The sequence below is a fragment of the Suncus etruscus genome, chromosome 4 (genome assembly GCF_024139225.1).
Source record: "Suncus etruscus isolate mSunEtr1 chromosome 4, mSunEtr1.pri.cur, whole genome shotgun sequence".
Taxonomy (NCBI): Eukaryota; Metazoa; Chordata; class Mammalia; order Eulipotyphla; family Soricidae; genus Suncus; species Suncus etruscus.
The window spans coordinates 66157788-66170642 of NC_064851.1; the positions used below are offsets into that span (position 1 = coordinate 66157788).

At 34.1% G+C, this 12855-nt stretch overlaps 1 protein-coding gene across 1 annotated transcript in view; it reads right to left on the reverse strand.

Annotated features, from left to right (window-relative positions):
* MMS22L (MMS22 like, DNA repair protein) overlaps nucleotides 1-12855 on the reverse strand; it is a 118140-nt gene that overhangs the window by 7109 nt on the left and 98176 nt on the right. Inside the window, exons 17-21 of the mRNA XM_049771323.1 lie at nucleotides 12574-12716; nucleotides 11412-11571; nucleotides 7548-7717; nucleotides 6117-6328; nucleotides 2997-3160 (exon numbers count right to left, since the gene is read on the reverse strand). Of these exons, the coding sequence (XP_049627280.1) occupies nucleotides 2997-3160; nucleotides 6117-6328; nucleotides 7548-7717; nucleotides 11412-11571; nucleotides 12574-12716 (849 nt within the window). The remainder of the gene's footprint in view (nucleotides 1-2996; nucleotides 3161-6116; nucleotides 6329-7547; nucleotides 7718-11411; nucleotides 11572-12573; nucleotides 12717-12855) is intronic.

Consider the following 12855-nt stretch of genomic DNA (forward strand, 5'->3'; position numbering starts at 1 on the left):
AGAAGGGATTCCTGAGTAAAGAACCAGCTGAGTATTGCTAGGAGTAGCTTCAAAATAAATAGAAAGACTACAATATAAATAAAAGTATGAAGTCTCTGCCTTTGTTTCTCTTGTATTATAATGTTGGGTTTGCCCAGTTTCCACTTAAAGTCAGTAGTTTTGTTAGAAATTTTTGGGGTCTATATTCCTGAACACAGAGCTGTTAAATTATGGGGCTGAATAGAGAGTATTTTGTCTTCCAGGAGACCAACCTGGATTCAATCTTTGGCATCTCATATGGTCCTCCAAGCACACCAGAAGTGATTCCTGAGTACAGAACCAGTTGAGTATTGCTAGGTGTAATTTCAAAATAAATAGAAAGACTACCACGAACAACAAAAACTAACAACAACAAAAATAGTAAGAAAACCAGAGTTTTCTTAAACCCCAAAGCTGGCTGATACAACATTATTCTTTTTTTTGTTTTGTTTTGTTTTTGAGCTCAGGGGTTACTCTTAGCTCTGCACTCTGAAATTGCTAACTTGGGGGACCATATGGTACTCTGGGGGATCAAACCGAGGGACCATATGGTACGCTGGGGGATTGAACCGTGGTCTGTCCAAGGTCAGCAGTGTACAAGGCAAACGCCCTACCGCTGCGTCACCACTCCAGCTCCATCATTTTGATGTTTTTCTGAGACATAAATTGTTGAACAGGTTGATTTCAACAAAGACAGGCATTTTTAATGTAAAACTTCAAAGGTCAGAGTTTAAGATTAGTTTTGATTTGGATATTCTTTCTAGCTGTTTCAAAAATAGACTCACTAAAGTAGTTGTCCATTACGTACTCTGGTCTAGGTAAAATACCAGAGGAGTGACTCGGGTGCTGTCTACAGAAACAATGATGCTAACAACTTTTGAATGTACACTGTCATTACAGCAGTTAAATACTTCATTGATAGCTGGGCAGCAGCAGCATGAGATTTCCTCTGCTTGCTTCCTTGGCATGGAACCACCAATTCTAAGTGGCAATAAGGTAAACTACTCCAATAGTCTCAGTGGCGGTCACATGCAAGGTCATATCATCCTCTTGATGAGTTGAGGTCAAGCAGGGACATAGTACAGCATTGAGGAAGATGAGTTAGGTAGGTGCTTGAGAAAGAGAAATGCTGATATCCTGACTCTCACACGGTCACAGAAGTTGGGGAAGGTATCCTATGTTCTTGAATATCCTAGTCTAGACTATAATTTCTCTTTTTTGTTTTTGGGTTACACTAGGTGGTACTCATGGATTATTTCTCCAGGGAAATTTCTCATGGCAGGTTTAGGGTACCATATGCGATGCCAGGGATTGAACCCAGGTTGGCCCTATGCAAGGGAAACACCCTACCTGCTGTGCTATTGCTCTAGTCCTCTGATCTATAATTTCTATTTCTACTTGGGAGAACAAATAGAGAGAGTGATTTTTGTCATGCTTTTAGTTGATTTTCTTAAGTAGATGGGTTTTACATTTACTCTTACACTGTTCAGAATATTTCCAGATAATATAATTGTCAAAGGATGTTTATTTCATCAGGCTTTCTGGAGGGCAGATCTTCGGGACATCTCATATTGTCTTGCCAGAGTAAAAATTAAGCTTTCATTACTGAGTGGAAAAATATTTAAATTATTCCTGAGTGAGTTGTTGAATCACTTAACTTTTTCTTTTTCTATAAGAATTTACAAAGTGTCCTTTAAACATTAAGACAATATTTTCTCTGGGTCAAATACACAACTTATGTTTAATATTGTTCCTTCAGCATGTTAAAAGAGAGCAATGCAAAATTAAGGTTCCACAGTTTATATACACTGAACATGTGATATGTTCATTAGGTAATAGCAAGTAGCTAATGGTAGCAAAACCCACCTTCTCACCACTGGTCTCCTCTCAATAAAATGTTCTATAGCTAAAATAAGAGGCATTAATTTGCTTATCTCAATATAACTTTATATTATACAGCACAACAAACTCTCGCTGAAAAACATATGTACAAATTTTCAGTGAGGGCAAAATTTCTAAGAGTCTAAGATCCATCTCTGGATATTCTTCAGTGAAAGGATGCCCTTAACTATGTCAATATAAAATATTTTCTACAAAACAGGGATTGAAAGCAAAGAGGAACATTTTATATATTAAAAGAAATGAGGATCAGGGGCAGAAAAATATATAGATTAAAACAAAATACAAATTAAATATTAAATAAGATATATCAAAGATTTACCCAACCTTCCTAATAATTTGGGCATTGCTCTCAAAATCTTTAGGATATACAGTATGTTCCCAGAGTTAGGAAGAACACTTGAAGTCTTGCATCTAAATTATCACATTATACCCATCCCATCCCCAACATACACACACATACTGTTTACAATAAAAATTCTTTCAGGAGAGATCTTTGGTTGCTAGTTTATATGTACTCAATAAGCATAATGAAATATGTGATTCATGGTGGGATAAAAAAAATTAAAAGCTTCACTGGCAATAAAGCTACTGAGACTCAAAAGTTGTAAGATCAAATGATCTTTACAGGTTTGCTAAAAAACATAAGAATTTAAAAATTTGAAAATCAGTCTTGAGACTGTAGCAGAAATCTGAAGGAATTAAGTGACCACCACTTGGTATTTTAACATGCCCTATTTAATACCAGAATTATATCAAACATGTATATTTGAGAGGATAACAATCTTAATGAAAGGAAGCCCCCTTAAATGAATCATCAATTAAACTAATTAATATTTAATAAATACAATTAATTATTGAATTAGTATTATTCCTTGGTTTTAAATGTCATGTCATTTTTAAACTATTTTATCATACCAACCTCAAGTAATGATTAGAGTTCATTCTTAGTCTTAAATATATACATATTGATGCAAATAGCAATATACTTTTGAAAACTACCAATTTAACTACATGAAAAATAGAACTTTCATAATCTGTGAACAGAAAAGTATTTAAAAAGTAATAAGCAAACTAACCTTGTGGTTCATTGACCAACACCAAATATCTTAAGATTCCAGGAAGGAGTAGTTCAATCTCAGAAACATCTACATTGGTTTCTTTGAAAAGTTGGAGAATAAAGGCCAGTATGGATGCTAAGCGAGGAGGGACAAAGGATCCTTTACCCTCAAAGTAGGATTTCCTAAAAAGAAATATAATTTCATTTATTCCTGATGGTTAAAATTTCATAGAGCAGATTAAAGTGTTCTTTATTGACAAAAATTACTTTACCTAAATTAACAAAAGATGGTTTTTAAAAGTATTGTTAGTTTACCTTATTTGCTTCTAACATGAGTTCAGAAACAAAGATTGGCCGAGCTTTTGTGCTAGAGGAGTTAATATGGATAAGAATAAAATCTAAAACAATCTAGTCTTAAAGTGAACTCAATCAAAACAAAAAATAAAATGTATGTTAATTTGTGACTTTATTTTTAATATTAACTTGATCTCTATTATGTATTCAATTATAAAACATTCTTTTCAATGAAAAATCTGCAAAAAAATAGTCTTTCACACTTATTAAGAAATTTTGGATTGTTTATATCATTCAGAATTTATAAACAGAATTGTTCTAGAATAAGCTTCTGAGTCAAGCTTTACTATTTCTTTCCCTTAAGAAGTAAAAAAAATCGGGCCCGGAGAGATAGCACAGTGGTGTTTGCCTTGCAAGCAGCCGATCCAGGACCAAAGGTGGTTGGTTTGAATCCCGGTATCCCATATGGTCCCCTGTGCCTGCCAGGAGCTACTTCTGAGCAGACAGCCAGGAGTAACCCCTGAGCACTGCCGGGTGTGGCCCAAAAACCAAAAACCAAAAAAAAAAAAAAAAAAAAGTAAAACAATCAAAGAGGTAATGTAGGATTTACTATCTTTCCTCAAAGCAGGACAAATTTCAGTTCAAGAACTCATAAAGATTTATAATCAAGAGATCATAAAGATAATTTATCTGCTTCATTTTTGTTTTTCTACCTCTTAAAACAAGTCTTGGTTCATGATAGGTGTTAGTGGTTTGCTATGCAAACTAAAAAAAATGGGAACCATATTTTTTCTGAATAATGTGAAAAACTGACAAATACATCTAAATCTAAGATAAAAACTCAAGCCAGACAACCTTGTGTATTTGCAAAGCAATAATTATTTATCAAAATAGTACAGAAATCACTCAAAATTATAAAATCTCTTGGGTAAAACCAAGTTTTCATCATTTCTTCTGCAAGCACTAACTTTTTTTTGGGTCATACCCAGTGATACTCAAGGGTTAGTCCTGGCTATGTGTTCAGAAATCACTCCTGGTTTGGGGAACCATATGGGACACTAGGGATCGAACTGAGGTCTGTCCTAGGTTAGAGCATGCAAGGCAAACACCCTACTGCTTGCGCCACTGCTCCAGCCCCAGCAAACACTAACTTCAAAGGAACACTATATAATGAAAGATTCATTCACTCTATGAGGGCATGGGTCTCTTCTATTTATACAGTGATGAATTTTTAATGCCTAGAATAGACATATATCTATGATTTACCAGGCACAAATCTAAGAAATCTGGGAGATGTGCTTTAGCTTAGAGCTTCCACTGTGACTGTTGCCTAAAAGTTCCTGCAAAGTATCTATTAGATTGTATTATTACTGTTTCTTTTTTGTGTGTATAGGGGAGGTGGGTGCCGATATGGCCACACTCAAACAATGCTCAGGGTCTAGTTTCAGTGAGACAGGCTATGTGGTACTGACAATTCAGTGCTTTAGTCCTGCAATTTAATACTGCTTGATCCCAGAGGAGCCAGAGCCTACCATGACCACCACACCCAGCAGTAGTTGTGGGTGGGAAAGGCATACGTGCTAGGGTGGGAAGGATCAAACCTCCAGCTCTTTGAGCTATCTCCCACTACAGTATTTTTCTTATTCAACTTTTCCACTGAACAAGAAAAAGACAATAACATGTATAACAGGTGCTTTGAAAGAAAGAGCACAGAGCACAGAGGAATTCAGAGGAAAATGAGGAAGTGATGGAGTAGAGAAAACTGAAATGAAGAAATGTCTACAGGAGGGAATTTGTTTCTTGATTATTTTTTTAACAAAAAAGAAAAGAATTGCTGTGATTTTGGTTTCAACTAGAAATAACAGGAAAATATTTTTACTGTATTTTAAGTAATATGAGAATCAACTAGATCAGCAGATCATTCATCATCTCTGAGATATTCTACATAGGTTGTAATAAAGTTTAGTCAGTATTCAGCTCAGAGGGATGCATTTTAATGTAGAAAATGGAATGAACAAGATAGGTGTGATATTGGTATAAGTAAAGCATTTTGGAGAGACAGTAGCCACACCAACTAAGGTTTAAGTGACACAATATTATAATATATGTATGGCATTACATACATGTTGCCATATATTTACACATGAGTTATCATATATGTATATCTAATATATTACCATAGTATCTTCAAGTTTAAGACTAGCCATAAAAACAAAGAAAAAAATCATTTCAATGCTGTAGTAACTAGATTTAGTAGGTTGCCAAAAATTCATTTATCAGCTTACTAATAAAATCTATTTATTAGGACTGACTAGACTAGCAACAGAACTTTTTACTTCCTTTTGTCATATTTCAATTCCTCTTTTCACTTTAGTATTTTTTATAAAATATAATTGCTATACCTTATATAGGAAAAAACATAATTGTTATACTTACTTTACATAAAACATAATTCCTGTTTAACCAAAAAAATTTTAGAAGATAATAATTTATCTTTAAAACATAACTGAGAAAAATAATAATTATGTGAGATGCAATTTAAAGATCATTGTCTTGAGCTAGAAATATAGTACAGAGGTAGGGATGCATGTTAACTAGCATGTGGCCAAACCTGGTTTGATCCCTGGTTTTTTCCCCTGAGCACCACTAAGTGTGATCCTTAAGCACAGAGTCAGAATTAAGTCCAGAGCTGGGGTCTGAAAATAAATCAAAATGTGCCCCACACCCCAAAAGTCCTAAATTTCCAATACCCTATAAAGTCACCATTATTTTTCAGATGTGCTGTTACTTTTTTAAAGAGATGAATGAATTATAAATACTGCCGATTTTTATCTTTCAGATGTACCTTATAACTTGAATAATGCATTTCTTTAGAGAAGACGTCAACAGACCAGGGGATGAGTTCTTCAATGCTAACAAAACAGGATGTTGTCCAAGAGCAAAAACATGCGGTGAAGCTGGAAGAAACCGTCCAATATACTGCTCAATGACATTCCCAAGCAATTGATTCAAATAGGCATTCGGATTATGAGACTGACAACACACAATATTCATACCCTGTAGGGGAGAAAAGAAACACAAAAAGGTCAAGTTAAAAATAACTACCCCTATACTATTCCTCCTGTCCTGTGAATGAGAGAGTACTATTTCCCACTGACAAGAGAATATGATTACACAAATATTTCACCGCAGGCTAAAGCTATTTTAGGAATCAGTTCTTACCTCAGTTCTCCATGTCCAGAATTTCCCATTTTAATCACCTGTATTACTAACTAGTTTGAATAATGCCCTGGAATCTTAAGTGTTCCAATTCTTATTCCACAACATCCACTCAAGTATTTTTAGTAAAGCTCCTAAATGATTTTGAAATTTTCATATTGGGCTCTACAGCAACTACCATAATTCAAAGTTTCCAGTTAATGTGCTACTCTTTGCCTTTAAAGTCTCCGATCTAACTTCTTATCTATTTAAGATACTGCAAACAGAATCACCTTTCTAAAAGTAAATATGATGCCACTTCTACTTTTCTGCTCAAAGTCCATCAATATTTACTTTATAAAAATTACATATAAGAAAAAAAAATTACATATAAGGTCTTCCATTATGAAGCTAGAGCCAGTAGTCTCTTATTTAAAATAAAACTGTTTTATTTCATGTCATATTCTTTTTCATAGGTGGTCTAAAGGATAGAACTGGCAGTATTTGGGGTCTCTTGTAGTTCAGTCCTCCAAAGTTACTCCCAATGGTGCTCAATGGACCATTTACTCCAGCTCATCTTTGAGCCCTCTCCTCTAAATCATCATACCATTTTATACAATGATCTCTTTGAAAGGAAGGATACTTCAACTCCTATTCACCACTCTGCTCTTTTACATCTAATACACTCACAGTATCTTCTCTCATCTATCCTCATTCCAGTCTGGCTGTCAAATGGATGAAACCTGTTAGGAATGTGCACGCTACCATAAGTTATGGTCTTCAACAACAGCTCTGTGGGCCAGTACCAGTCTACAGATATAAAAAAGTTGCACATCACTTCTGTATGGTAGTCTCTCTTCTCTATCAATTTTAAGTTTCCCATAGGTGCAGATATTGACCTTTTTCCTCTTATTTGCCTTTTCAGATCCAAACACAAAAGAATGATTAAAACTCACTCGATGAAATGCCATAGAAACACATGCACATTAGTTTTACAATGTATATATTTTCAAACCTGCAGTAGTAGTAGAGTATGTATTTACTAGTACACTTTATAAGCAGTCCCTGCTTACCATACCTGGAGATACAAAGGAAGACTCTTCTGAATTGCAGTCAGCATAAATGAAGGCAGCTCTTTCTCTTGCTGTAACACTGTATGTGGCAATAGTAAACAGTCTATGATCCGGAAGAGTAATTTTTGGGCTTTAGAAGTGGAAAAGATCAGTGCCCAGGATTTAACAAGAATTCCTAACAGAGAAAAAAAGTGACAATTATGATTATCTTCTAACCAGAAAGCTCTATTATTCGACTAAAAATTTTCCATTCAAAGCACATGCAGCCACACTAGAATAGACAACAGGAAGAAGCCTAATTAGTCAAAAGATTCATATCTTGTGGTAATTCATGAAAGAGACAAAGTTTATGTTTCTAGGTTTTAAAAAGTAGCCTAAACCTACGTACCTTTCCAAACAATAGGAATCTCTCTCTTAGACACACACACAACCACACAGAGATTTATTTATTAGTGGACATACAGAAAAGTGACATTAATTCAATCTCTCTCTTTTTGTTCTAGATGTTAGAAAAACACTTTTTGTGTAGTACATGGAATAATACACTTTTTGAATTCACCAGGATTTTTCACAAATTTTTTGGAAGGGGAGTGTGATGGATTACTTTCTGGGGCCACACCCTGTCTTCCTCATGGTTTACTCCTGACTATGTGTTTAGGAGTCACCCCTGGCAGTAGTTGGGGTCTATATAGTGCTGGAAATTGAATTAGGGTTACTACATGCAAGACAAGTCCCTTAACCCCTGCATTATCTCTCTATTCCCCATATTTATTTTCTTCATAACCATATTTCTTTATGCTTTTATTTTGTGTGTTAGTTTAAAGGTTGTTTCAACTCAGGTTGCAACGAGATAGCATGATTATATTTTGTTCTTAAGGGAGGTGGGAAAGATTGGCTATTAACCCTTTGAAACAATAATCTAACCTTCAATCTTCAGTGTTTTTTTAATTAATATATTATCAGTAAATTCAAGTTTTGATTCATAAAGAACAGACTCCTTTACTATCTGAAACTTTAGGTTCCTGTGAGTGAAAACTATTAGATTTAATGATAAGCAAAGTTTGACAAATGAACATATTTTGTTTAATACAGAGTTAAGTATAGCTAAACAATTTCCATTAGTGTATATTATAGCTAGTGAGTTCTTTTACTGAAGAAAATTGAATGATTATTAACTGCTTGTTCAAACACAAGCACATAAGACAAACTTAGTTTATTCCATGCTAGAACACAAAAATGATAACAAAATTTAAAGTCATTTCTACAAAACAGAAAGTTTTAAAATTCAAACTTTGAAGGAAAGAAAACATGCTTTATAGTAGAGCATATTGATGTTATAAAAAAAAAACTAAAGCAATAATCACTTCCAAGACCAACAAACAGCAACATTAATCTTCTGTTCTAAAAGAAAATACAATAATCAATCATTAAGAAACACAATGCTCAGTTAGCAGTATTTTAAATAATGCTGCTTGCTCCTCATTTTTCCAGTAGGTGAAAAATTTGAGACTGACAGCAATATAAAAATTCCAACTCTCACACACATTAATATACCCAAGCAAGGAGCTGCCATTACCACCAATATTTGAACTGATTTATATACCTCTTAGATGTCATACAAGTTTAACATCTAAAAAAGAGTTCAGGACCTAACCAAAAATGTCTCATCTACCCTCTTCAGTGGCAAACACCTTTTACTTAAGGCCTTAATTTTTATAAAATTCATAGTGCACAAAGGATTGTGAATCTGCTTTTTTAAAGTTCTGACAAAGAACATCTGACGACCATGTAATTAAATACACAGAGGGCGGGATTATAGTTCAGAGAAGAACACTGGCTTGGATTTATAGGTAAAATTTCTAGGCAGATTTAAAACCAAAGTGGTTTGGTGAAAAACAAAACACTGTCATTATCTTGGCTAAAACAAGTTATTTATTTAGTTACCAATAAAGCTGAAAAGATAGAAAAAGTAATATAAAAATACTTCTACAACAGCAGCAGCAAAAGAGTCAGACTATGAGAGTCCTTATATACTTTTTTTTGTTTTGTTTTGTTTGCTTTGGGGTCACACCCTGCAGTGCTCAGGGGTTATTCCTGGCTTTTAGCTCAAATCGTTCCTGTAGGCTCGGGGGACCACATGGAAGCTGGGATTCGAACTACTGTCCTGGGTTGGCTGCATTCAAGGCAAATACCCTACCATTGTGCTATCACTCTGGCCCCTTATATACTTACTTTTTGTTCTAGGTTATGGTAAGCCTTTCTTTAAGGGAAAAAGAGGAGTTAGAGAAATGGCTCAACTAGCTGAGTGCATAGTCTGCATGTGGAAAGACTCAGCTTGGATTCTAGGCACCACAGGGTTCCAAAAACAGCTAAGGAATGAACCCCAAGTCCTTGAGCACAACAGGTGTAATTTAGCTGTCCCTAATTTCTCTGAATAAATGGATAATACTCTAGCAATATACTGATTCTTATACTCTGAGATCTAGACAAAAGGAAAGAATGCTGTCACTAAATAAGAAGGAAAATGGGGAACATTGGTGTTGGGAAAGTTACAATAGTGAAGGGTGGTGAACATTCGATTGACTGAAACCCAACTACATATAACCATGGTACTTAAATTATTAAAAAGAAAAAAGAAAGCAAGAAGCAACCATATAGCAAAAGAGGCAACCAATTCTTCATAAGGAAAATTCTGCTCCAAGTCTTTATTTCACTAGTTCATGTATGATTACTGTCATTCCTGATAAGGCTATTTGTATTATATAACATATAAAGACATACCTGAATTAGCATGGTCATATTGTAACATATAAAAATTAGAAGCCTAAACAATAAAATACTTACTAATGCTTATTTTACTATGTTCAATTTAAAATATATTCTCACTTTTTAAAAATTAAATGTCTGAACTGCTACTATTGCTTTCCCTACATTCTACATCATCCATATTTACAACATTTCACTTTCCCTTTATCTTTCACAACAAAGATAAAAGGCTTTAGACAGCTCAAATTGAGTTTATTCATATATTCACAAGATCAAAGAAAACAGATAGAAGGTTGTGGCCACTGAGAGAAAAAACAAACCCAAAACAAGAAAAATTAAATTCTTAACAAAAACTTCTAAGAAAATGCTTCTCATCTCCCTTAATATAGTTCCTGTTTTGGTTAGCAACATGATTTTAGTGAACAAAGATATTCAAATTACTGACTTCCCAAAGTACGATGAACTTCGCTATAATAGAACCAGGACAGGAAAAGAATTTTTCATAAATAAGAAAACACAGTATTGTGAGAAACAAGATCTGAAGCATAAATATCTTTAGTGCAGCAATAAATCCTATCCTGACCTCCTTCATACACAACAAACCATAAAAATTGAAAGAAGGTATAGTGTTCAGATGCTTTAAATTTAAACAAGTATAAATAAGCATTTAAAAAAGCCATTTTAGAGGCTAGGGAGATTGTTCAACAAAATAAGAGCACATTTTTACATGAAGGAGACCAATGTTCAATTCAAGGCACCACGTAGCAAAAGCCAAAATAAAAACAAAACATTCATTTATATTGTTCACAGGTATTCACAATGTGAGTGATTCATATCAGACTACTGACAGAAAACTGGGGCTGCCATATTTTTGTATGATCAAAATTAATTTTAGTTTTAATATTAATAGAAGCATAGCAAGGAGTTATAAAAGGAAGTGAGGCAAGGATGAGAAATAATTGAAAGGTGATGTTATTTTAAAAAAGTCTTTCAGGTTGTTTTTTTAATTGCACAAAAAATAGTGATTTAGCTAAAATATTTCCATCTATCATGAATTTTCTAAGTTCAACCTAAGGAAGTTTAATAATGTCAGGAATACATACCCATCACCCAATAAGTCAGCTGCAAACCTGCGCTGGAAGATTTCTTTCCCAAATAAGGTTTTACATATTTTAATATTTCACCAAGATATTCTAAAGACTTTGTGACCATGGCAGATTTATCAGAGAGTGTCTGTAGATTCCCGTAAGTTATACCAACAGCCTATAAATAAAGAAAAACATGATTTAGCTATCCAAAGCTTATACAAGACATTGAAAAATAAATTTATTTCCACACACACTTTCTCTCTCTCAACTTCAATATTACATTTCCAGTAAATATGCAAAACAATTAAAATGCAAGTAAAAATAAAGTCTTGCATTTTACAATTTAGATAGATGTTAAAGAAAAAAATTGAGAAAAAAATCAATCTAACAATAATTATTCAAGGTAGACTAGGCAAAATGTTATTATAAAACAAAATAAATAGATGTTACTGATTGATGTATACAAGAAACTTATTTAAATCAAGATGTCCAAAAGGGAAGATTCATCATATTTCAAATATTCAACTGGAATTTCTAAATTTCCAAATTCTTACTGAAAAGACCTACAAACAAGATGGCAGACAACTTACAATACAGAATGTGGGATGTTGAGACACAAAGCAAGGGATTAAGAAAAGGCTTAAAGGGGCTGGAGAGATAGCATGGAGGTAAGGTGTTTGCCTTGCTTGAAGAAGGTCAGTGGTTCATATCCTGGCATCCCATATGATCCTCCGAGCCTGCCAGGAAAGATTTCTGAGCATAGAGCCAGGAATAACCCCTGAGCACTGCCGGGTGTGACCCCAAAGTAAAAAAAAAAAAAAATACTAAAAGCAACAGATTCTAGAATTTGTCCACAGAACTGAGTCCAAGATGGTTGTAAGATGGGCAGGGAGTGGAGGGAGTAAAGGAGGGTATGAGAAGGCGTGAGGGGTAAAACCTGAGGAAAAGATGGTAGGAAACAGACACTGGTGGAGAGTGTGATGTTGGAAAGTTGTATAAATGACTCCCTATTTTTATGACAGTATTTTAAATCATAATGACTAAAAAAGTTTTTTTTACAAACACATTAAGAAAAGGACAGAAAACTTCAAAACATCGTAAAAAATCTTTATAAACACTCATTTTTGGAGAAAATAATAACTTATCAAGCTCAAGCTCATTAGTAAAGAAAAATTACCTCAAGGAATCGAACAAGAGCTATTTTAGGGTCCTCTGGAATGGGTAAATGCTCAACTTCCACATTTGAAAAAATAGTTCTTACTTCTGAGAGTTTGAATAGCAACCTCGTAAGTTCAGCTAATTGCTGCATATACTCTTCTTCTGTTAAAATAAAATAAAGATACTCATGTGATGTTTGTAACTATAGTGCACTGGAGAAGGAGAAGAAGGAAGTATACAATTATTAATGATATGATTTCCTTTAAATTATGAATATCAGGAACCCCTGTTCCTAGTCTGT